The sequence below is a fragment of the Phyllostomus discolor genome, chromosome 13 (assembly GCF_004126475.2).
Source record: "Phyllostomus discolor isolate MPI-MPIP mPhyDis1 chromosome 13, mPhyDis1.pri.v3, whole genome shotgun sequence".
In the NCBI taxonomy this organism is placed as follows: domain Eukaryota; kingdom Metazoa; phylum Chordata; class Mammalia; order Chiroptera; family Phyllostomidae; genus Phyllostomus; species Phyllostomus discolor.
In genome coordinates, this window is record NC_040915.2 from 3,935,806 (window position 1) to 3,961,694 (window position 25,889).

Here is a 25,889-nt window from a genome sequence, read left to right on the forward strand (position 1 = left end):
TTAATGCAATCATTTATTTACTTATATTTAGAAACAAAACCAATGATCGTATTCTATGGTATTATTTTGCTACGGGTACCACTATTGTTTTTCAGAGTTACACTTTTATGCATGCACATAAATAAAAGAACTGAAAACATTTATGTAGATATGGAATTAGTACTACCCATGTACAATGAGCATCCTCATTTTCCCCTCAAAACTTTGGGCAAAAGAGTGTGCATTAATACACGGCAAAATATGGTATTTATCTACCCACTAGCTCACCTGTTCCTCCATGCATCCAATTGCTTGTACAATTATTGATTCATTATTTCCTTCCTTCAATCCATCCATCCATCCATCGATCCATCCATCCTTCCAACCATTCATCTACCCATCCAGCCAGTCAGCTAGCCTGCCTGCCTTCCTTCCTTCCTTCTTTCCATCCATTGCCCATCCATCCATCCATCCATCCATCTGACTATTTACTTAACATGCCATCTCCTGTGCATCTTATTAGGTCTGTTGAGGATGCCCGTGGGCCATAGACTCCTGATCTGGTTGTTGAGAGTGCTTCAGCCCGATGCAGTTTCAGACTGTCTGGGGGACACTCTGTACCTGGGGCCTGCTGTGGGGGCCTCGTATGTTTTGAAGGCTGACTGGGTTCCAGGGACAGTGCTGCCCCCAGCTCTGCGCAGGACCAGCATCCTTGAGCCTCTTTGGCAGGTGACAAGTCCCAGGCTTCGGGAGGCAAAGAGGCCTCCCCAAGGTCGTGCAGTCAGCAGGTCGTGGAGCTGGATTTGAACTGAAGTCTGACACCCACATGGCCCCTCTTTGAACCAAGTTCTCAGCACCCCAGGGTTGCTCCCAACACCACGGCGACAGCCCCATCCCAGGACCACCTCGAACTGCCCTGCCGTCACTTACTGGCTTTCCATCCAGACCCAGTGGCCCCTGGAAAATGAGGGGGGGGGGGGAGAGAGAGGGAGAGAGAGGGAGAGAGAGCAGAAGTTACATATGGGAAAGACATTTCTGCTGGCATTATGACCTAGGGGTGCTACTGAGTGATGAAGGACCAAAGTCGTGCCAAGCCCGTGGCCCTGGGGACATTTCATGTGGATCTGGGGCGGGAGCATCTGGGTGTTGTTTGCTGCCCAGGAAACTGCGAGGACAACAGAGCCCCATGTTTGCTCCAAAACCACCCCTGTACCATCTCTACCCGTGGGTCTTGGGCGCGTGCCTATATCCCTCCGCTGGGGTGACGGCGGTTCAGGGGTGAGTGGCCTGCCTGGGACTTTGCAAGTTGGTGCTTTTGGGCTCTTTTCACCTGAAGGACCTAAGCCGGGCACTCCTGGGAGGGGCAGCATGTGGCGGGAGGAAGAGGGAGCAGAGAGGAAAGCAGAGTGAGACGGAGCGAGAGAGGTGGGGCTGAGGGCCCGAGGCGGAAACCACAGGGCACGCTTCTCTTCCACTGTGCATACATTTTCCCTTCAGCCAGCTTGGCCCAAGTTTCTGTCATTTGTGGTTTGTTAGGGACTGAATGCTTGCACCCCCTGAGCCCCACTGTGGTGGCGTTAGGAGGCAGGGCCTTTGGGAGGTGATTAGGTCAAGAGGGTGGAGCCCTCATGGAAGGGTCAGCATCCTTATAAAAGGGGCCAGGAGAGCTCTGTTCTGCCTCCAGAAGGACGGAACGTGAGGACTCAGCCAGAAGTTGGTCGCCTGCAACCTGGAAGAGAGCCGTCACCAACTGTGACCTTGCTATGAGAAATCTACTTGGTTCCAGCAGCCCAAATAGACTACGGCACACCTGGGCGAGTCCTGAGGCTCTTTCAGCTCCTTGCGTAGCTTTGGCCTTTGCAGGCAAAAGTCAAGGCTGAGGGAAGCAAAGCCCATGAGAGCTCGTGCTGGGAGCTGGGGCGCCTCATGGGCCCCTGGCAGCTCTGTGGTGTCTCCCCAACCCCCCACCTAACACAGCCTCACTGAGCTCCCCCCTCTTCATGTGGGCTGTAGAAGAATAATATGGGGGAGGGGGTGTCATGGACCTGGTCCATCGACTCTCTCCAGACCCCTGTCCTCCTCCCACCAGCCACTGTCCTCTCATCCCCACACACACTTCACCCTTGACCCCAGCAAGTGGCCGAGGGAGCCGCGCCCTGCCGAGCCTTTTGTGCACCCACCAGCCTCTCCACTCCGTGACCTCCTCTCCCACAAGGACGCGTCTCCGCCTCCCAGAGGCAGGCTGCCTGCCCCGTGCCCAGCGCATAGCCCGACTGCCCCACGCGATGCACCTATGGCCAGTGTGAGGTCCACACGGGTCCTCCAGTAGATCCAGGAAACGGGTCTGGTCCCCATATGCCCAGGGCTCTGGTGAGGCCCGGCAGAGAGCGTGTGACGGTCAGTGTGTGCCAGGGCAAACTGAGGAGAGGTAGCAGGCACACTGTGCGCAGTGCAATGTGGGGAGTGGGGGCACGGCAGGCAGAGGGCTGCGCCAGTTCCAAGCAGAGAGAGGGCCTGTGAGGCTTTGGAGGGGCTGGAAAAGATTAGGGAGTGCTACCCTGAGGAAGTATCATTTGGGGATTTGAACACAGCACGTGTGTGTGTGTGTGTGTGTGTGTGCGTGCATCTCTGTGGGGCACATGGGCCGAGAGAACAACCCACCGAAGGCAGGGCGGAGGGAGCACCTGGGGCAGTCTCGCAGCCCTGGGGGTCAGCCCTGCCACTCACGGTGCGTCCAGCGGCTGTGGCTGCACTCCTGGCCCAGCGCTGGTGTCTGCCGTGGCTAAGGCCAGGCTCTGCCATTCAGTCGCCCTGTGTCCTGGTCTCCCTAGGTCTCCTACTTCCCCATCTGCTCCTCTGCCTCCTGCACCTGGTGAGAGGGACCCATCCCCGGAAACACTATGCTGTTCCCAGAGGACCTTCCTGGCCCCACTGAGAGCTGGTCTCACAGCCAGGGAGCTGGCCGCCCGGCCCACTGGTGCTTTGGCTGGACCTCCAGGCCACACCCCCTCCCCTGCCCCAGCAGCCAGCCTAGTTATGACTCCCCAGACCCAAGAGCGTGGGGCACTCACACCAGGCGGGATGCCAGGGCAGATCTGAAAACTGGTCAGGTAAGTGCTTCTGGCCACCAGCCTCACCCTGAGGGGAGAGTTGGGGGGGGGGTGATGGCCTGGGGACTGCTGGGGCCCAGCGGAGGGGGAGTGGCCCATTCCAAAGTCTCAGGGGCTCAGGCCCAGGGCTCCAGGTGAGCCTCGGCGACAGCTCAGGCTCCCATCACGGAAGGCTCACCAGCTGACCGGTGTCCTCTTGGGGGCTCCTGGCTGTTCTGACCCCAGATTCACAAGCTGAGCCCTTTCCGCTCCAGCAGTCGGCTAGAACTGGGCCCTGCCCCTCCTCCACCCTGGGCTCAGGCCCTGCTAGGCCCCCTCAGGGCCACGTTCCCGGTGTCTGCCCTGGGCCTCTCATGCAGGCCCGGCCTTCGAGCTGCCACAACACACACTGGGCCCAGTCCCATCCTGGGCCTTCAGTGACCCCTGCACTTGGTCTTAATCATCACAGCAGCCTTGTGTTACAGAGCAGGACCCCGAGGCCCAGCGATGGCAGACCACACTGCCAGTAGCAGGCCAGGGCCGGGGACGGCCAGAGCTTCAGTTCTGCGTGTTCTCTGCACGGAAGCTCCATGCAGTGACCTCGCCTGGCGTCAAGCCACTCTGGCTCCTACAGTCTGTCCCACTCCATCTGGGGCACTGGACCTCACCTGCCGGGGCCCCGGACCTCACCTGCCGGGGCCCCAGACGCCCTGACTAGTGTGGCTGCCACCACAGACTCTGGGTGTGCCCATAAGTCCTGCTGAACTGAGCCCAGGTGCGGCTCAAACTTTGCCCCTCTATAAATCTGCATGGATTAAAAAAGAGACTAAGGTACAGCTTGGAGCTCATTAAGGCTCCTTCCTCTTCATGTGGCAGGAGATACCATGCGCCTCACAGCTGTCACCCGGCGCCACAGGAACTGGCCACAGGGCACCCTGATAAAGCCTAGGGGAGAGGGCACCCTGCCACTGGGGACCACAGCAGGGAGGCACCCCGAGAGTGCTCCTCGCTCCAGGCTGGCCGAGCCCTGAGCTGCCCTTCATGGCGCCAGCCCTCCCAGTGGCCAGAGGTGGGTGCATGGCTGTCCGCAGGTGACCAGCCCAGTCAGTGGACGGCCCGGTGGCTGAACTCAGCCCTACTCTCTGTGTGGTGCCCCCGCCCTGAAGGGTAGTGGGGTGACAGGTGGCCACCCTGGGGGGCTTGCGGGACAGAGCCTCACGGGCCTTGCCTTCCTTCTGGGGTTCCCGGCATGTCCATCTCCCCCGCAGAGCAGACCCTTCCAGGAAGGACTACCTTACCCTGCTTCCACCGTGACACTCCAGAGAGAGTGCTGGGTCTGGTAGACATGCCGGCTGTGGGACCCGGGAGAGCCAGCCAGTGCTCTGAGCCTCGGCGTCCTCACCGCCCAGGGGCTCCCACCAGCTCTGGGGTTTGGAAAAGGCCGTCCCAGCGGTCTCACTGGCACATCTGGCGCCCTGAGCGTCACGCTGTTCCCTGGGTGCAAGCTGTGCTCCGCCCCACCGCATAGCACCCTGGTCCAGCTGCAGGGCTCCTGCTTGTCCTCCCAGGCCCTGCTTGAAGGGCCCCTCTGTGGGGAGCACCCTAGGGAGAAGCTGTGTGTACCCTGCCTGTTTGCTGCGGAACTGGGCCCCTGTCTTCCAGAGGAAAGCCTGTGGCTGAGCTCCCAGGGGCAGGAGGGGTGTCGGAGGGGGCGGGCTCCGGGTTCAGACAGCCTGTGACCCGGTCCCAGCTCTCTTGAGTGCCAGCTGGGCCTCTTCGTCTGTGACGGGGCCTCCCTGCCTCCTGACCTGCGTGTGGGGGTGCTGCTGGACAGGGGCTTTGTGTACTGAGGGAAATGGCCTTGCTGGCCCTTCCCGCAGTTACCCCTCATGCTGCCTTTCCCAAACTGGTGTCCTGTGGAACACCGGTCTGAAGAAGGTTAATAGACTGGCCTGGGGAAGGTGATGATTCCATGGTCAGAAATTTGAGAACTGGTGGCTTAGAGCCTGTGAAATAGGTTTCTTTCCTGCAAGATTCAGCTGAGCTGTCACCCTGCTTGTGGTCTCTGGGAGGGCAGTGTTCCCAGCCTTGCTGGGCCCTCGTCCCAGGCCCCGGCTGAGCCTTGGCGAAGCAGCTGGGGTTGGGGGAAGGCTGTGCGGACGGTCTGCAAGCCCAGCATTGCCACGGGCTAGAGGGAGGCCTGAGCCTGGTCTGGGTGCTCCGAGAGGAGGGACACCCCGGGGAAGGGCCGGGGCTGGTCAAGGGCAGGCTGGCCCAAGGCAGGGCAGGTCCAGGCTGAGTGTCCCAGCTGGTGACAAGCTGGTCAGGAGCGGAGCTGGGCGATGTGAAGGTGCACAGCTCCAGCCTGGGAGGAGGCGCCTCGTTGGGGGTGGGGGTCCTGCTCCATCACAGGAGCCCTCCCCTGCCCCAGACCACGTGGGGTGAAGGCAGGGCTTGGGCTCTGTCTGGGGTCAGACCCCTCCGAACCCCAGCTTCCACAGGGTGGGTGACCCCGAGGGCGGCCGCCACAGCGCTGCGCCTGCAGGCACTCGGTTCCCATAGGCTCCCTCCCTGCCGGATCAAAGCTGGGAATTAGTCACCAGAGGTTTCCCACTGCCAAACCTCACAGCTGTTTACGAGCCTGGTTCTGCCTCACATCCCTCCTTCCCCAGGCAGAGCAGCGCGGCCCCAGGACGTTCCGGACCGAGAAGCAGACAAGGCCCTGGGCTGCCCGAGAGACATAGGCCAGATGGGTAGAACCACCCCCACCCCCGCACTGCCCCCCGGGGACCAGAGCCTCAGTTTCCTCATCTCTAGATGGAGGCCATGCTGTCTCCTCTCTCACGACACGTTCCATGGGCCCCAGTCAGCCTCCTCTGTCTCTCCGTCTCAGACCAGCCTGAGGCAAGAGACCGCTGGGCAACGAGGGGGTGCGGCGAGGTGACCGCAGTGCGGCCCTCCCAGTGGCCAGCAGGGGGCACCAGGCTCTGTCCTCGCGGGGGCTCTCACCCCCCCCCCCCAACCCCCACAGCATGGGATGTTTGCTGAGCAGCACTCCACAGAGGCGTTTTCTAAGAAAACAACGACACGGTGGCCAAAGAGGGCGGTTTCTTGGTGAAGCTCAGGACGTGGGGTACTCTGGCTCCAGTGTCGCTGGGGAAGTGAGGCCTGTGGGGAGGGGGCGCCTGCCGCAGGGGCGTTGTGCCGGAGGGGCCCCACACCGGAGGGGCTCCAGCCTAGCGATCCATTAGCCAGAGTCGGCTGTCGAGACGACCTCCGTTGAGTAAACGCGCGGTGTCTCCCTGCAGCCGGCGGCAGCGAGGACTCGGCGCAGCCGCAGCTGGGTGCCTGCTGTCCTTTCTGGTTGTGATTAACGCTGACGGCTCCTGTCAGGCATCGGAGGCCTCCAAATGCGCCAGGACGGCCTCTGGATGAGGGGGCTTACCAGGATTATCAGTCCGGGCCCAGTAATTACGGCCCAGATGTTGACAATTCATCGAATTACAAGGCCATTGGGGCCTGGGGTCCCAGCCGGGCACATGCACATTCCTCTGTGAAGACTGTCATTAGGGCGTCCAGTGTGGGCGGGGTGGGTGGGCAGGCCCTCGGGTCGGTGGGTTCCACGTGGGGCCGATTCCTCAGGCCAGGCTGTCCCCACCCAAGCCGCGGTGGCAGGACTGTCTGGGGGCAGCAGTTTCCCAGACTCGAGTCCCGCCCTGGGGAAGGGGACGAAGAAAGGACCCTCTCTTCTAGGTCCAGCCTGGCTATGTCCTAATTCCCCAGGCATAGCCCCACACAGTTCCCCTGAGAACCCCTTCCTGGGGTCTGGGGACTCTGCAGAGTGGGCTGTGCAGGCACCCAGGGCACCCCAACTCACAGCAGGCGAGCGGGTGGCTGGGCTTAGCTGGGTGGGTCCAGGGAGCCTTGGAAACCAAGGACGATGCTGCTGTTCCCCCCTCCCCGAACCCCGACTCCTCATCTGCATAGCAAAGGGCTGGGCCTGTAGCCAGATTTGATTGAGAACATGCAGTTAAAAGCAAAACAAAACAAACAACTAACTGAATTAGTTGCAACTTTTAAAAATTGTGACATTGCACATAAACATCCGGAATTCAAACTTTTCTAGAAAACTTGGAAGATCTCGCACCCCGGAGCCCCCATGCCTGGTGATACCTGCTGTACCAAGTGCTCCTTCCGCCGGGACCCCCAAGGCCACAGGTCTGTCCCTCCCCACCGCCTCACACCGGGCCTGCCATCCCAGCGAGGGGACACGCCAGCTCTGCGGGGGCATCTGGGTTTGTAACCCTTGGTCTCTTGCAGCTCTGCGATTCTGTGCGGCCGGGAAGCCAGCTGGCTTCTATTTGGGAGAGAGAGCACGCGCAGTGCCCTGGAAGCAATTACACGTATGTCCACATGACACATCATGGCTAGAAGAGGTGGTGCTGTGCCTTTGAACTGATCCCCCAATACCTGCTTAAATCACACATTTGCCAGTCACATAATTACCCTGTCAGGTACCAGGAAAAACTTCCCGGGGGGAGGGGTGGTCAGCGGCTGCCACTTCGGGTGGGAGGATGGGAGACGGGCAGTGAGAGGCTGTGTCTGTCTGGGCGGCCTCAGGTCCCGAGTCTCCAGCTCAGGCACAAGGGGCCGGTCTGGTGGGGGACACCAGAAGTAGCAGACAGGCTGGGCACCCATTTTAGCAGCAGCCTGCTGGGGTGGAGATTGAGCAGGACGGAGTAGTGGTGCCAGAAGGGTGACTCCCCAGCGTGGCTTTAATGACGCGATGCAGACAGTCTAAAGGAAGCAGCCTGCCCGGACAGCACAGCTCAGAAGGTGTGACTGCAACCTGGCTTGGCCCTGACACCAGGGAACAGGGCGATGGGACAGCTGGTAGCAGACCCCGAGGCGGGGGGCGCCCTGCAGGGGCCCCTGTTGCCCTGGCTGAGCCTAGGCTGCCCCGCTGCTCTGCCCTCCTCCCCCAGCCTTGGTCTCTGGGGCCCTTGCCTGCTCCTTCCGGCCTCCCTCTCTGGTTGTGTGTTCAGTCTCTTTGAAAACCGATTGGCGTGGGGTGGGCCCAGTCACCCATGGGACAGGTTTCCACAGACATCACGGTTGTCATCCACTGGTTAGGTAACAGAGGGGTTGATGTGATGATCGACCCGCATGGGCTGAAGTGTGGCTCCCCTATAGATGCGGGGTGTGGCCCTCACTGTATTCCGCCCAGGCCCCACCGTTCCCCATGCTCACCTGCACCTGCCAACCTCACCTATTTCCGCACCTGGCCGACCCCGTAAGGCAACAGTGAGCTTGCAAGCCCGCAGTTCTGGCTCTGAGCCATCTCTCCAAACAGCCCTGGGCCAGCCTCCACCAGTCTCCCTGCCTCTGCCCCCGTGGCCAGCCTCCCTGCACTTCAGAGGGGCAGGGACATCCTGATGGCTGTGTCCCCGCCCTGCAGACCTCACAGTGAGCTGCACACCTTCCCCAGAGTCCGTTTCCTCCTCTGGAAAGTGGATGGAGTGTGGGCAGAATGGCTCCCCATAGGTGACAATGCCCGGCCCAGAGGGTGGCACCCAGTGGTTTGGGGGAGTGTGACTGTAATTTGCTGGGCTGTTTCTTGGGGGAGAGTCCAGGAGAGGGGTGGAGCTAGAAGACCCCCCCCCCCTTGCCTTGTCCCCTGGATGTCGCCAACCCTGAGCACAGCCCTATCCCCACTGCGCAGATGAGGGAACTGAAGCTTGGAGAGGCCGAGCACTGCCAGCAGGCCTGGGACACCACCTGAGTCTCCGGTGCACCTCCCCCCCACCCCGTGGGTGAGCCTCTGGGGCCTCCTCTGCCTCCCACACTCTCCATCGAGATTCCCCTGCCATCTCTGAGAAGCCTTCCTCACCCCCTGTCACCACACGGCACAGTGTCTCAGTTACCGATCCACGCTGACTCCCTGCCACCTCTCCTTCCACAGTGACTGTCCCCGAGGCGCCAGCGCCACTGCTGGCTTGGCTCAAAGGGGTGTCTGTGAGTCCACAAGGTGCCCTCCCCAGGCTCCCCAAGCTGGGTTTATGCCATCTGGCCCCACTGCTGGGGGTCTGAGCAGCTCCCAAGAGTGAGGCCCCGTTCGTGGGACACCCCCGCCTCCATCTTGTATGGGAGATGACACACCAGGCCAATCTGTCCCTGCATGCCCCTGCCGACAGGTAGGTGTGCAGCCCTGACTTGCATACCCCCAGTGACGGGGAGCTGCTCCCTGGGCAGCCTGAACGGGTTTGCACCATTTCTGTTCAAGCCTGGCCCTCCCCAGGCTGGGGCCACTGCGGGTTTTCTCTACCTTGCGGCCCTGGGGAGGCAGCCAGCAGCCTCAGCGAGCTGGGTTCTCAGGGCTGCAGGCCTGTTGCCCGACCCTCATGCTCTGCTCTCTTGCCAGCCTGGCCTCTCCCTAGGCCCTCTGGACATTCCCCCTACAGCGCCCCACTTGTCAGCATGCACCCGGCCTTCTGACCTGGGCTCCTGCCTCCCTTCCTCTCCTGCCTTCCTTTTAAATTGCCTCATACACAGTGAGAATACAGTAAGAATTGATCAAACGAACCCTCAAGTGGATGAGCGTGGTTTCTCACAGGATGCAGTGCCGGCCTGTGAGCACCAGAGGGCGCCATTGACCTGCAGAGCCGCTGACGCCGGCATTCAGGCCAAGGCCTGGGAGGGCTGCGGCCAGGGCACTGGGGACGCGGGCTGCGGAGGGACTCCTTCAGCCTCCAGGTCTCCCCCTCCTAGGGTGAGTGACCATCACAGTGGCAGGAACTGTCATTCACTGAACCCAGCCTTTGCGCCCAGCGGTAGGGTTCCCCCAACTGCAGAAGCAGCTTAGGGACGTGATTGAGGTGACTTCACGGAACCCCAAAGCCCAGTGTCTCTCTCCCGCAGAGACAGGACAACTGTCCAGTCCCCGACCTCAGGAGAAGCTACGTGGACCAACTTCACGCCCAAACACCTGCTTCTTGCAATTTTATTTATCTGGAAGACCGGAGTTTGCCTCAGTGACCTGGTGCTGGTCTGGGAGCACCCTCTTCCACACAGTGTGGGGGAGGGGCTGGAGGGTGCTTTGCTGCCTGGGGCAGGGGGAAGAGGCCAGCTAGCCACCAGTCCGGAAGGTCCCACTCAGCACAGATGCCGTCACGGGCACACCTGGGGACACTGGAGGGCAGGACAAACCTCCTTTGCCTGCCCCTGCAGGGCCGAACCTAAGGGCTCTCCCGGAGCTGGACTAGGGAGCAGGCACCTCCAGGCTGGAACCCGTGGCTGGGGTGCCCTGGCCCCTGTCTGGAAGGTGGGGGAAGCTGGAGAGGGAAAGTGAGGCATCTGGGAGCCGAGGGCAGAAGCAGCAGCTGCACACAGGTCTCCTGTCTCTTAGCCGCCCCACATGTGTCGCTTGAGGGGACTCCTGAGTCACGGCACACCTGTTCTGGGCTGGTGAGGGACCCTGGAGAGCAAGGCCAGCAGGGTGGCCCTTTCCTGAGCCCGGCTGTGAGCACCCAGCTTCTAGTCTGGGGCTTTTGCTTTGGGAATCTGCTTTCCTCCTGATCCCACCTCACGGAGGTCTGGGGGCCTGCCGGGGTCAGATCAAAATGAGACGTAGGATGTCAGACTCCGACAACAAATGACTTCATTCGGGATGTTCCAGAGAATCATTTAGCTCATTACATTTTTACAATCAAAGCTGTGTCTGAACTACGAGGGTGCAAGGAAGCATGCGAATGCGGGCTGCTCTGTGGTCCTTTGTTCACTTGATTAATTCCAAACAGTCCAACTGAGTCATTCACTAAAAATTGGTCCCAGGCTGAGGCTGCCCCGTGGCTCACGTTTCAGCCGGGGCTTCTGTCATCCTGGGGGCCTCGGCTGTCGGGGCTCCCCTGCCTGCTCTGGAGACGCTGTGCAGACCCTGCCCCCCGAGGCTCCTGTGAGATTAGCCAGATGGGCCCTGTGCACCGTGCCCAGGTGGGTGGCGCTGCTGGGCGTGAGGAGCGCTGGCTGTGGTCCCTCACTGGGATTCAGGCTTCAGCTGCAAATTATTGCAGCCACCTCCTGCCTGGCCCCTTTCCTCTGGTCTCTGTCCCGGAGTGGGGCGGCCTCTGCAGTGCACACACCTGTCCTCGTCACTGAGCAGCTTCCCTGGCCTCCAAACTCTTCTGCTGGGCGGGTGGGGGGCCCTTCACTCAGCGTCATCTTCTCTTCCCGCCCTTCCCTGGCACCCGGGACCACACAGCACCCTCTGCCGGGCTCACTGTGCCTGCGTCTGTGCAGCACAGAATGCCTTCCCCTCATCCTCCTGCAGATCAGTGAGTGTCCCTTTCTGTGAGGCCTCCCCATCCCATGCAGCGTCCACCTTTCTTCCTGCCAGCGTGCGTTGCAGCCCTGCCCTCTGCACAGTAAAGCTGTCTGTATGGGAGGGTCTCACGCTCAACTCGGGGACAGTGGGCAGAGTGCTGGGGGAGGGGGAGCGATGACAGACCTTCTTCTGTAGTCAGAATGCTAATGCAGGTGGCTGGACCCAGAAAGCTGCTTAATGAAGCAGCTCAGCGCCCAAATCAGCAGGGACCTGGGAACACTTTCGGAATGAAAGGTGTGCTTCCCGGGCCTTGGGCCTCGGCACCTTTGCAGCGCAGAGTGACACCCAGACCTGCAGCTCTAGTTTGTGGGTCGGCAAGAGGAGGCGCACAGGGCTGAGTAACGAGCCTCGGCTAGCATGGGCCTTTCGAACTGGTGCCATCTGCAGGGCGGAGAGTCAAGGGGACTCTGGAGGTCAGCATGGCAGGAGGACAGCCCCATCTGGGCCATGGGTGTCTGCAGGAAGAAGCCAGGCCCATGCATTTGCTGCCATGAGATCTGGGGAGGTGGCACGGCTGCTCACAGCCTCGGTTTTCCAATCTACAAAACAGGCACAAACCCTAGCACCCAGGGATGGGGCTCACTTTGAGACTCAGCAGCTCCTTGACAGGCTGGGACCTGACATTTCATGATGAGGAGGATGCTTTTCTTCCTAATTTCCAGTAATGACTATGACGCAGATGCATGAGTGCGGAACAGGAGAGAAGGTGGAGTGGAGAAACGGATTCTTCAGTTAAACTTACTGTGTTGTTTTCGTGTTTTTGGAAAGCAAGAAGGGGTCTTAGCAATTTGGGAACAAAGTGGACAGCAGTGCATGGGGGGAGAGCCCAGGGCCGGGCGAGAAAAGGATCAGGAGGAGAGATGGACTCTGCGCCCCAGACCTGCTGACTGATGAGGGAGATGCAGCCTGGGTGTCAGTCGGGCTCTGTCAGGCTGGGGGGTGGGGTCTCAGCCAAGTCCTGACCCCTCTAAGCTCAGCTTCCTCACCGGCCAAGCAGGGCTGATGCCCTAACCTCCCAGCGGGCACATGGGAGTGTGCACGCTTGCATTGCAAGTGTGCTGGCTTCCTGGGTGTGATGGAAGGGCTTTGGGGGAGGGGACAGGATAGCCCTCTCTTCTGGTTTCCTCTGGAGGGACATTCTATGAGCTCTTGATATGGCACGCCTCCAATTTTGGGGACAAGTGGTTTCGTTTCTCTAGCAGAAACAAGTGTTCCTGGCCTCCCACCTCTCACTGTGGCCTCCAGGATTCTCTGCTCGATGGAGCCCCGAGACCTACCATCTTCCCGTCCCTTGTTTGCTCCCTCCAGCCACACCGGCCTTGCATGTGCCCGGACACGAGGGGCTGGTTCCCAGCTCACGGTGGTGCACCCTCCTCTGTCAGGAGCTTGTTTCCCCGGAGATCGCAGCATCTCTGACCTCACTCAAGCCTCAGCTCACAGGATATCTTCACCTCCAAGGGCCTTCGGGTTATTCCACCCAAGTGAAGCCTGCCCACCCACCCGGCCGGGTCTCGCATCACATCCCAGCTTTGTTCTCTTTCTGGCGCGTTACTGCTCGAAGCTGCCACGTTGGCCTGTTTGTTTATGTGTTTGCTGCTTATCTCCTTTCCACCACAGGCAGAGGCCTGGTCCCTCTTGATCGGTGCTGGTCCAAAGACCCAGAAGAACCCCGGGTACAGAGTCACTGGTGGAGGAGACGGCATGCTGGCTCACCACCCAGGGCCGCGGCCTAACACCCCCATCTGTCCAAATGCAGAGAAATCTTAAGCCCTGGAAGATGTTACCAAATATACATTTAAAAAAATCCTCACTTGAGGATATGTTTATTGATTTTAGAGAGAGCGAGAGAGAGAGGGAAAGAGGAAGAGGGAAACATTGATCAGTTGCCTCCTGTATGCGCCCCAACTGGGGATCAAACCCAAAATCTAGGTGTGTGCCCTGACTGGGAATCGAACCCATGACCTTTTGGAGTGTGGGACAATGTTCCAACCAACTGAGCCACCTGGCCAAGGCAACAAATATGCATTTTTTCAAGAAAAGTTTAAATTACACTCGGAAGGTGTAAAACAAACCAGAAAGTCACTGTCATTCAGTAAGAGTCAGGAAGGTCAGACACCAAAGAAGAGGAGGAGTAATGATGTTTATGGTGTAAACAGGAGATAATGTGACATTCTAGTGCTTTCTGGACAAAAGTCAAGGGACGGGCGAGATTTGCATCTTGCCTGTGAGACAAATCTTTTCATTTGAGAGAAAAAAGGGGACCATGATACGAAACCTCCAGGAAAGTCACAGTGAGGCTGGCTTGTTCCTCCCGCTCTGCCCCATTGCGCACTGGCTCCCAAAGCCTGCGACTGGCGCTCGCCCATCTCTATGTGGGCCCATCACTCAGCAGAGGCTGGGACATGCCTCACGGTTTGTTGAACAGAGTCAAGCCTGCTAGTTAGGAGATGGAAAATTCACTTTATCGATGTTACGTGTCGATTACTCCCCTCAAATGCAAGAGTGCTGTGCCCAGTGCTCCTATGCAGGCCCCATCTTGGACTCACAGTGTTCTGAGCTCAAAATTCCCCTCTGAGGCTGATGCCCTGTTATCTACTGTCCCTGGACCAGTCGAGATCCGGAAACTCTCAAACCAGGTGATTTTCTTTCAATGCTATACCTGCAATTCCAAAGTCTACCACAAGGTGGCAGTTAGAACTACTGAAACCTTTCAGAACTAGTTTAATCTCTAAAACTACACATATTAAATTAAAACATACGTACATACACCTAAATTTGAAACAAGATACAAACTTATGCACATGCATACACAGATCTATTTTTAATTTATATTGCATCGGTTTAAAGGCATGGCTTGGGGAAACATGCAGGTTTCATTCACTGTTGGTGGGAGTATAAATTAGAGCCACCTCTGGGGGTTGGGGGCGCAGCTGGCAATGCACGTCAGAAGCCTGGCACATGTGCAGGCCCTTCGGTCCCGCAACCCAGTTTCTAGACATTTATCCTAAGGAGGTAATCGTGGACTGAAAGGGCGAAACGTTGTCAATATAGGTACTATAACGTGGAACCTGGTTAAATAAATTATTTATGATAGAATATCATGTAGCCATTACATCCTATAAGAATTCTTAATGATGTGGAAAAGTCTCATGATGCATTAATTGAAAAAAAGAACAGCTACCAAAAAATATTCACTGTAATTTCAGCCTTAGACTAAGAAATATAAGAAGAAACTTGCGTGTAAAAAATGCTGGAAGAATAAACACCAAAATATTGACAGAACTTGTCTGTGGGTCACTGGACTGTGAATGGCCATTTCTTCTTTTGTGCTTTTCTCTGTCTGTTGGGGGGCTTTATAATAAACAAGCTTCTGTTGTCTGGGCGGGAGGGTTGGAGGGTGGAGTGGGGGGAACGGTCAGTGAAGCCTTGTGGCAGAAAGGATGGGCTGGCCTCTGTGCCCGAGGGCTATGGACACAGCCGGTGGCACCTTGCTAGGCCACTTCCGGCCCCAGAGACGTGGGTGGCTCCTATGTCCTCCCAGCACGCACTGTCGGGTCCACAAAGGGACCTGATTTCAGCAGGCCTTGCTCAGGGGAGGGGATTAATCTGGAAAGCGCAGCCAGCACCGTCTCCACCACGACCTCCCTGGGGACTTTTTTCTTGCTGTTACTTCCCCTTAGGAAGTGACAAGGTGTAGGCACAAACTAAAAAAAGGAAAAACAAAAAATCCTCCAAGGCAGGTTTTGAAGTTTACTAGGTAACCCCCTTTTATGCGACCAATAGTTCTCCAATCGCTGCCAGTGGGTGGATCACAATGATTTCCCAAGCTCCCCCTCCCTCCCCTCGAGGCTTCTGCAGCGAGGAGAGAGCGAGACATTCCCGAGGACCTCTGCCTGCGTCACCCACAGGCCCTCTGGCCCTGTGGGCATGATGTCCCCCGTGCTCTGGGAGGCTGAGCGACCTGTCAGAGTGTGCACAGCTGAGCCAAGACCCAACCTGGGTCTGAGCGACGGGAATGCGGTTGATGCTCAGTGCTCAGGTGCCTCTGGGAGGCTCACCTGGCCTCTGGGATGACCCTGTGGAGCGGAGTGGTCTGTGAACAGACCCCAGGCTGGGGCCAGGCCCCCCACCGGTCAAGAGCTGGAGCTTTCAGCCCCAAAAGTGTGAGTCCCGCCAGCCTCCTGCCCACCCCCTGCCTGCACGAGCCTCCTCCGGCCTGCGGGCCCCAGGGAAGGGCCAACGGTCGAGGCAGCACTCGAATACGGGTGCTCGGAGCCTCCCAGCCGGGCACACAGGGTCCTCAGTGGGCCAGCCTGGCCAGGGGCGAGGCTCAGGCTGGTGTGGAAATGGCGGTGGGCCTGCAAAAGGGGCTGCCTGACCTCAGGAAAAGGGGACTCTCAGCCCTGGGGCAATCATGGGTGAGACATTGGTTTCCTCTCCCCTGAGGCCTGGTGGGGCCAGCTCCCAGCTGCTTCCCAGCTGCAGCCAGCTGGAGGGCCTCGGGGGCTGGCCAGAGCTGCCCGCGCACAGGCAGCGAGGAAGGCTTGCTGGGCCCGACCCGCCTCCTTCCCGACAGCTCCGAAGTGCGCGCCAGGTGGACCCACACCCAACGTCCATATCCTGCCTCGACACCCGCACATTCACAGAGCTCGTCTCTGGCCCAGGTGGGCACCAAGCACCTCACATGCTACCTCCCCCCTCCGCTAGATTCCCAGCCTGTCACTGTGACCCTGGGTCACATGTACTGGGACCATGACCCTGCCACTGTCTGCTGTGAACTGCAGTGTCTGGGTGCCCCGAGGACGACCTCACTGCATCTGAACCCCAGCTCCCCTTTTCACAGGGAAGAAGATGCAGATTTAGGGCAGCCAAGTGACCCAAGCCCTGGATGTGACCCCAGCCTCCTAACTTGGCACCCGGACTCCCACCCCTGGCCCACAGGGTGCCACACCCCACCCACCATCAGCTACTGTCCTCTCTGACGCAGGGAGAAAGGAGCGCTGCATCACCATGGGTGGGACAGAGGGAGATGACAGTGGGGGACGAGGAAGACCCTGTCACCGGCCACCACCCTTGGCCCTTGGGACACGCACACCTACAGTCAAGAGCAGCCAAGGTGCAGAGTCAGCGAGGGCATCAGAGGGGTCTGAAAGTTTCTGGTTCCCCTGAGTGGGCGAAGTGAACGGGTCCCAAGACACGAGGCAGAAACACCTCAGTTCTCCAGGACTCTGGATGCCCTGCAGGTCCCTGACTCCGCCCCAGTCCAGGGAAGCCACAGGGGAGGCATGGCCCTGCCCCCAGGACTCCTGCAGGAGGATGGCAGACCTGGCTGGGGCTTCACAAGGGACAGGGCGTCTCTGGTTGGGAGCCTGGCTGACTGGGAGGAGGCTGGCTGGGAGGCTGGCACCCAGGCTCTGCCCCGAATCCAGTGTGGGCTGCTGTGGGCACGAGATAAATGCCCCCAGGGTCCCCACGGAGTCCCCAAGGGCCTGGCTCGGATGGTGCTATGCTGTCCTGACCTCCTCACTTGATCCCAACCTGGAGGCCTTGGGCGAGGTCTTCCTCACTCCGGTTCACACAGTAGGAACCTGGAGCTCAGAGAGGGGAGCATCTTCCCCAAGGCCTCCCAGCCAGAGGCATGCGCTCTGGCCTGACTCCACATCACCCCCAGCCTCCCGGGAAGGCAGCTCCTGCAGACCTGGGTCCCATCTTGCCTCCATCAGGAGCCCATCCTGGCTCTGGGCAGGTCTGGCCATTAGAGAGCCCCCTGAATCAACTCACATCTCCCTCCCTGCATCTCTCTGGCCGGAGGCCCAGAACAAACGCGGCCTCCCACATGAGGGACAGGCCACGCTCTCCCCCCACCGGGCTCGCCCTGCCTGGACGCAGCAGGATGTCAGTGCAGGGCCCGGCTGCCTTTCAGCTTGCTCCTTGCGTGGCCCCAACCAGCCTGGGCCGGGGGTGTTGAGTTCAAACCTAAGTGAAGTTTTAGGTTTAATGTGAAAGATCTGCCAAGTGATGACACCACAAAGGCCAGACTGGAACCAGCCAGCCTTGGGACCTGAGCAGTGACACCACAGGGTGGGCGGGACAGGCAGTTCCCTGTGCACTGGGAAGGGGGCGCTCTGCAGCTGAGGGCGAGAGGAGCAGTGCTGGGCAGGCCCTGAGCTCAGGACACCAAGGCGAAGCCTTCTCAAAGCCTCGCTGCTTTGCCTGCAGGGCAGCCCCCCATGCCTGCAGGTCCTTCTCACCCAGGCCTACTGCTAATCCCCGCAAAGAAAGACCAGAGCTCCGAGGAGCAGAGGAGGGAGGAGCACAGACAGTTAAATAAAGTCTCAGAGGGAGGATGCCAGCTTGAGAGAAAAGCGCAAAGAGAGCAAAAAATAAATGGCAAATTACCGGGTAGCCATCTCGTCCTGATTGCCCCTGTGGTAATTAATATGTCATTAATAATCAGACTTTCAGCAGAAAACCACATGGCAACACTTAGCACTCAGTCAGGGCCCCAGACCTCCCCCCGACCCCCGCACCCCAGTGTTCAAGGGTTTGCAGCAGAGGCTGCTGGTGGGTAGCCAGTGCCTTTAGGGGGAGACTGGGGCTCTTATGGGTCTGGGGCTCAGAGTACCCGTTTCCCGCCTCACTGGGCCAGGCTGAAGGAGCCACCAGGACATGCACCCAGGTGAGTCCTCCCCACGTCAGTCAGCACCCATGGCGAGGGCCACGTGGGGACATGGAGTTCCCGGGAGCACTGTCACAGCCACTGTGTGGAAAGTGCTCCTATACTGCTGAAGGTCCTAGAGAGCGGACAGGGAGTCCTGCCCATCGCTGCCCCCAGATGGGTGAGCCGAGGAAGCCGGCCCTGGTAAGGCCAGGGAGGCATCACTGCTTCTGCCCCATGTGCTCGGAGCACTGCCTGCCTGTCCGAGTCTCGGAGGCTGGCATCCACCTCAGGCGGCAGCTTTGGGGTTCTGCATTGCTTACTGCACTTAATAGTTTTATAGCCAAGTTCAAAACCCTTGCTCCACAGCCCCCTACAGGACGCACTGCAGCGAGTTCACATGGGCTGCCTCCGTGTGATTGCTGGGACTGACTCAGCAGCGGGCAGCTGCCGTGGCCCGTAAATCCGCACATTCTTGCTGGTTCGCTCTGGCTCAGTGAGGAGCTGCATGCCTCGAGAAGCCTGGATCCCGAAGCGTGCGATCGGGAAATGAGTCATGGCAAGTGGAAGTCAAAAATAAAACAGCTCATCCCAAAGGAATTCCTTTAGAAGGTGCATTGTGGCTCAAGCAGATTCTCAACGTGCTTCTTCAGTGCATTCGCCAGGACTTATCAGGCTGCTCACAGGCAGGCTTGTCCCTTTTCTTGGAGAAGAACCTGATTTCCAGGTGGGCTATCCCCTGTGTTCAATGCTGCCTGGGGACGCCAGCCCCCTGCCCCACCTTTCTCAAACCCACTGGTGGCCGGATGCCCAACCCAGGGAGCCAAACATATTTTGGCAAAGAAGAGAGATGGGTCCCGGAATCTAGTTACTAAGCAGACTCACTCCTGGCATATCTGCCCGACTCCAGAGCCCTTTCTGCCAAAGCACGTGAGACAGACACACAGAGGAAGACCAACTGCTGCAGCTCAGTGAGCAAAGGTGGGCGTGACGCCCGCCATTCTGTGTGCCCCAGGAGCCGGGGTGTGGGAGGGCGCCCCTGGGGGGAAATGGTCACGGATGTTTCCAGGGGAAATGGTCACGGATGTTTCCGGGGGCACGTTATGCCCGTTGAGCTCTGCGCTTGCATTCATCTACAGATTTAAAAAGATGTGGCCCCTGTCTGGACTCATTTTTTTTAGGACACACCTCTCTAACTAAACATTATTTTCATGGAAGTGCTACAGAGACAGAACAAAACATCTTATCTTTCAGGAGCAGAGAGCACAGTCCAGGCCACTTACTGGAGGACCTGCAAAACACAAGAGGAGAGGCCAGGGTCAGAGCCACAGGGAAGGAGCGTCCCCTCCCCGGGCACTCCCTCCACGGCCACCAGCCTCCCCTCCACAAGCACCAGGCTCCGGTGCCCTAACCCCAAGCCCCAGAGCCAGAGGCAGGCAAAGGGAGCTGTTGCCCTCGGTGGTTGGGGTGGCCGTGTGGGGTGAGGACCGCCCTTTACCGGTGGGTCAATGCACTCATTTCAGGCGGCTGCCGCTGGCCCCTGTGTGGGACTTTGGCCACCCAGGTAGGAATCGGACCTCGTTCCTGCCTGAAGGACCCATTTTGGTGGTTGCTGAGGAGGTGGTTCATTTCTATGGAAGGGAGAGACTTGGGGGGACATTTGGGGCAGAGGGAGGAGCAAGCACAGGGCCCTGGGACTGTGTCCTGAGGAAAATGTGTGGGCGGAGCCTGAGGCCCAGCCCTGGCATTAGGGGCACAGCCAGGGGGCACCTGGTACTTGAAGGGGTCAGGACTAGAAGCTGAGGTGCTGCTTCTGGAAAGGCTGGTGCTGTAAGCTGTGGCTCATCCCTAGAGATGTGGACTCGGGTGTCCTTGTGGTGGGCAAAGCACATTGCACATCCGTGACTGCATCTGACCTTCTCAGCAGCTTGTGAGCAATGTGAGATGAACACACCCATTTGACAGATGACAACAGGAAGAAGCGACTTGTCTAAGGCCATGTACTTGGTTGGGTGTGGAGCTCATCCAGGAAGGAGGCCTCCCAACTCAAACCCTACACACTTTCCACGAAGTGGTCCATGTCTGCCCCCTTGGCAGCCCCAGGACCTCAGTGTGGGTTGTGTGGGAGCACAGAGAGGTGAGCACAGGGCCTCGTGGTGAGTGCAAGAGGCAAGATCTCAGACTCACAGAATTTTCCTTGAGCGACCAGGTATTTAAGAAAACAATTGCATGGTGAAAGGGCTGGCCCCACGCAGGACAGACACTAGGCTGAGTGGGGGGGGGAGGGATGACGTCTGCGAGAGAAAGGGGAAGAGAGGTGTCGGGTGGAGAGGGGAGAGCTCAGAACATGCCCAGGTCACTGGGCTTCGGAGGGCGGCCGTGGGAGAGGCACCGGGCCTGTCTCTGCCATGACCCAGGGGGTGGGGAGTGGGTGGGACCCCGAGTGATTCGAGGGGGCAGGCCTGGGCATGGGGACGCGCTGCCGCTGCTCCTGTGCCGGCGGGGGCAGCCTGGGTGGCGCCGGCAGTGGAGATGGGGGAAACAGGTGGGGAGACACTTGTGGGTGAGTACAGACAGGACTCGTCTTCGCTGTAGCGGCGGAAGAGGGGGTGGAAGGGCGAGTGGGCCCAGAGGAAGGAGTGAGCGACCGAGATTTCTGGCTGGAGAACCGACGGATGAGGGCGCTAAAGCCCAAGAATGGTCACACGGGAGCCGTGTGTCTCCTAGGTCTGGACCATGGTGGGGCAGGGCGCTGGCCGTTTGGACGGCGTGCTGCGCCCTCCCCGCCGTCAGCAAGGACCTTGTACACTGCGTTAGGAAGGAGAGAAAAGACGCTGGATGGACGCACCATTCTCTGTCCACTGCCACATGCGCACACCTGCCCGCACCCGCTCCCGGCCCCGCCTCCTCCCCAAGTCCCTCAGGCAGAGTCAGAGGAGCCCACTGGCTTCCACGCGCCGCGCCCGCCCGCCCTCTCCCCGCCGGTCACAGCAGGGCTGTCCTCAAGCAGACCCTCCCTTCCCGCAGGTCTGCATATGCTCCCAGCCCTCTGATTTTATTTTATAATAAAAAAATTCAATCACAGTTGACATGCAATATTCATTAGTTTCAGGTGTACAACAGAGTGATTAGGCATTTATGTACTTCGGAAGCGATCACCCTGGTAAGTCTGGTACCGCCCGGCAGGGCACTCGGCTCTTCCAGAACCATCCACGGCTTTCCCTGTGCGGTGCCGTGCTCTGCCTCCCCGCGGCGGCTCCTTGACAGCCGAGCTGTACTTCTTAACTCCTCCCCCTTCCCCCTAGCCCCCAAGCCTTCTCCCATCTGGCAGCCATCAAAACATTCTCTGTGTCTACAATTTTTTTCTGTTTTGCTTGCTTATTTTGTTTTTTAGATTCCACATGTAAGTGAAATCAAATGATATTTATCTTTCTTGGTCTGGCTTATTTCACTGAGCATAATCCCTGTAGCTCCAGCCACATTTTCACAAATGGCAAGACTGCACTCTTTGCTCTGGCCGAGTAATGCTCCATCGTGTATGCACTACATCTTCTTCATCCGTTTGCTGATTGATGGGCACTCGGACGGCTTCCATATCTTGGCTCTTGTAAATAATGCTGCAGTGGACGTGGGGGTGCTTATATCTTTCCAAATCAGCATTTGGGTTTCTTCGGATAAATACCCAGCAGTGGAATCGCTGGGTCATAAGGCAGCTCCATGTTTCATGTTTTGAGGACCCTGCATACTGTTTTCCACAGGGGCGGCACCAACTTGGGATGCCCTCAACAGCGCCCGAGGCTCCCCTTCATCCGCACCGTCGCCCGCACATCGTCTTCGTTGACGAGTCGATGCCCGCATCCGGGCAGGTGCGAGGTGATGTCTCTGTGTTTCGGTCCCCATTTCCCTGTGAGCACTGGTGTTAGGCATCTAATCACATGCCGGTCAGCCCTCGGTCTGTCCTCTTCCAGCTCCTCTGAGTGAGAGACGCCCTTTGCTGCCCAGCCCCCTCTTTCCCTCACAGTCACGCTGCGGGGAAGAGGTCCTGGGGAGGTGCGAGGTGTGTCTGCGATCACTCCGCTGGTGAGGGGCGTCGGGGCGGGAAGCAATCCCCTGGTACCCCACCCCCACGGCACTGTTCTCCATCTGCAAAGGGGGGCCAGAGCGGAACTGCACCCCCTCTCAGGCCCGGTGGTGAAGGGGCCACCGCTCCGCAGGCACAGCGCCCCCACAGCCTCCTAACTGAATGCCTTCTTCTGGGAACCCCAACCCCAGCAGCCAGAGGCCCTTTAAAAATGCCCACCCTCCCTCCCCCCGTGTGGGCCGGCTCCTGTCAACGCCGCACCCTCGCCCCACACTGCACCCTCCCTCTAGGTGCCCCACGCCGGTCTCTCAGCCTCAGGACGTCTCTCGGACCATGTGCCCGTGGTCGCCAGGCCAAGGTTCCTCCCAGGACCTGGGGAAGTATTTTGAGCAGGAGGACGACTCCTCCCCTTTCGCCCCGTTGGTTCCTATCAGCTCCCTGCGGTCTCCTTCCCAGCACTAACCACCATCTTCAATTATTAAATGCTCACTTGTGTGCCATTTACTGTCTGTCAGCCCCATCAGCACGGCTGCTCCCGAGGGCCGGGGCCCCACTGCCTGGCATCGTGCCATCTCCTGCCCAGTGCCTTGCGGGGGGTGGGGGGGCGCCTGGGAGGCACCTGCTCTGCGCCTCCACACCCCACCGGCTGTCCGTCTGAGCTGGTGCTCTGCCTGCGGCCCTGGGGGTGGGCTCTGCGGCCTGCAGCAAGCAGACACCAAGGAGGGATGGAGGGGGGTGGGGGGCTGGAGCAGCCTGTCCAGGGGCCACGTCTCCGAAAGTGAGGCTGACTGGAGGGTCCCCAGCTGACCACGCGGTGGGCCCCCCACAGCCCAGCTCATTGTGCACACAACTTTCAAACACCATTCCTGGCTTAGGCTGAGGCTGCTGACTCCGCTGTCAGGAAAGTGGGAGCGATGGAGGAAGGGCCAGCCGGATGGCACGGGAAATGAATGAAATGAGTCTCAGAGAGTAGAGGGCTCAGTGACTCAGCGGCCTCTTCAGCTGAGCCAAGGAGGCTGGACAGGGTCTCCCACATGCACCTTGAGGTTCGGAGGGCACATGAATGGCTTGTTGACAGGTAAGCAGAGGTGTGTGCAGGTTCCGGGTCCCTGCAGTGCCCACCTCGAGCTCTAAGGTCCTCCTGGGATGATCGTGTCTGAGTATTTCCCAAATGGGCAAGCCTGGCAGGTGCCCAGCTGCACACCAAGGGGAGGGCTGGCCTCGGTGCCTGCGGCTACTGGGGTCCTTGTCCCACCGCTGGGGTTCACAGCCCACCCCTGCTCCTCTGTGTTGGACCGGGCTCCTGACTGCCACCCCACCTGCTCCCTGCTCTGCCCAGCAGGCCCTGGCTCTGCCCCAGCCCTCTGCCTCCCCGCATTCACCACATCAGGTCGAGGCCCTGGCTTCTGACCCTTGAAAACTCAAACTGACCTTGAGGATGAGCTTCTGCAGGCGTTTCCCCAGTGCAGCCAAGCGAGCCAAGGGTTGGCAGGGAGGTGAAATGAGGCTCGGAGGCTGGCACTTTCAGAGCCAATAATGAGTTAGTGAGGCAGGCCAGAGCCTCAGCCCTGGCTCTGATTAGACCCGTTCCACCAGGGAGCGTCCAGGCCTCTGAGCCCTGGCTCTCTGCAGGGAGCGCTCTCCTGTGGAATGTGGGGCGCAGCACCCCGGCCTCTGGGCTGCCTCGAGGACTGAGCGAGATGCTGTGCCCATGGTCGTTGCCCAGGACAGCGATGGGGACATGTTCCGAGAGATGCGTTGCTAGGCGATTTCATTGTTGTGTGGACATTGCAGAGTGTGCTTGTGTGTTACTGGACAACACAACAATTACAATCATTGGTATTAATCTGTCTTTAAAAGTTCACTAGAATTAATCAGTAAAGCCATCTGATTCTGGGCTATTTTTTGTGGACAGGTGTTTTTTTCTTATCCTCACCCAAGGACGTGTTAGAGAGAGAGGAAGGGAGGGGGAGAAACATCGATGCGAGAGGGAAACATCGATCGACTGCCTTTTGTAGGCACCTCAACTGGGGACCGGACCCACAGCCTAGGCATGTGCCCTGACTGGGAATCGAACCTGTGGCCCTTCCATTTTTATGCAATGACGCTCCATCCAACCAGCTGAGTTATACCAGCCAGAGCTGGAAAGATGTTCAATTACTGATTTTCTCTCTCTTGTTATCAGTGTATTCATATTTTCTGTTTCTTCTTGAGTCACTTCAGGCAGTTTATGTCCTTCTGGGAATCTGTCCATTTCGTCTAGGTAATATAATTTGTTGGCACATGGTTCTTCATGGTATTCCTTTATTAGTAATACTCCTCTGTTTGTAAGGTTGCTAGTGACATCCCTTCTTTTATTCCTGATTTTAGTAATTTTAGTGCCCGCTCTCTTCTTATCAGTTCTAGGCAAACGTTTGTCAGTTTTGTCAGTCTTCAAAGTACCACGTTTGGTCTGATTGATTTTCTCTGTTGTTTTCTATTTTCTATTTCATTCCTTTCCTTTCTGATTTTATGATTTTCTTCCTCCTGCTTGCTTTGGTGTAAGTTTGCTCTTCTTTTTTAATATAGGTATTAGCAGCTATGCATTTCCCTCTGGGCATGACTTTAGCTGTATTTTATGAGTTTTGGTAGGCTGTGTTTTCATTTTCATGAACGGAGGTCTCCAACCGTTATTGTTAAGCAGTCTGTTTCTCCCTTCAGTTGTCAGTTTTTGCTTCATGTATCTTAGGGCTCTGTTGTAAGATGCATATAAAGTTATAATTTTTAAATATTTCTTTATCATAAAATGTCCTTATTGTCTTAAAATCTATTTTGTCTGATGTCAGAATAGCTTTAGGTCTTCTATGGTTATTATTTGCATGATATATCTTTCCAGCATTTTATTTTCAACCCACTGCCTTTTAAATCTAATTTGCTTCTTATAGCATATTGTTGGATCATGTTTTTAAAAATATAACTAAAATTTAAAAAATGTGTCAATATACACCTAACATAAAATTTACGACCTGAAATATTTTATTTAAATATTTTATTATTTATTTATTTATTTTTAGAGAGAGGGGAAGGGAGGGAGAAAGAGGGAGAGAAACATCAGTGTGTGGTTGGCTCTCGCATGCCCCCTACTGGGGACCTGGCCCGGAACCCAGGCACGTGACCTGACTGGGAATTGAACTGACAACCCAATACGATAAATATTTTAAAATGTACAATTTAGTAGTGTTAAACATATTTACATTATACTGCATTCAATCTCCAGAAATTTCCCATTTTGAAAAAATGGGAACTCTGTACCCATCAGACACCACCTCCTCGTCCTTTCTTGCCTCAGTCCCTGGCAGCCGCCACTCGACTCTCTGTTTGTAAGAGGGCGACTGCTCCAGCTACGTCGGTGAGTGAAGTGACGCAGTGCTTGTCTTCTCATGACCAGCTCACTTCACTGAGCATAATGTCCTCACGGTTCATCCATGTTATAGCATGGGCCAGAGTTGCCTTTTAAGAATGCAAAGTATTCCACTGCATGTAAACACCACATTTTGTTTTTCCATTCATCTGCTGGTAAACACTTGGATTGCTGCTGCCTTTCGGCTATTGTGAATAATATTGTTATATGATTTTTGTTCAACACCTTGGTTTCAATTCTTTTAGATATATATCCTGCAGTGGTATTGCTGGATCATATGATAATTCCATTTTCAATTTTTA

The 25,889-nt window shown here is 57.7% G+C and overlaps 1 protein-coding gene across 7 annotated transcripts in view; it reads right to left on the minus strand.

Annotated features, from left to right (window-relative positions):
* COL23A1 (collagen type XXIII alpha 1 chain) overlaps positions 1-25,889 on the minus strand; it is a 291,034-nt gene that overhangs the window by 23,594 nt on the left and 241,551 nt on the right. For 6 of the 7 annotated variants that reach the window (XM_036014916.1, XM_036014917.1, XM_036014913.1 and 3 more), the window contains exons 4-6: positions 19,390-19,397; positions 17,848-17,874; positions 910-936 (exon numbers count right to left, since the gene is read on the minus strand). In XM_036014916.1, coding sequence (XP_035870809.1) covers positions 910-936; positions 17,848-17,874; positions 19,390-19,397 — 62 coding nt within the window. The remainder of the gene's footprint in view (positions 1-909; positions 937-17,847; positions 17,875-19,389; positions 19,398-25,889) is intronic. The other variant, XM_036014914.1, reaches the window with a different exon arrangement.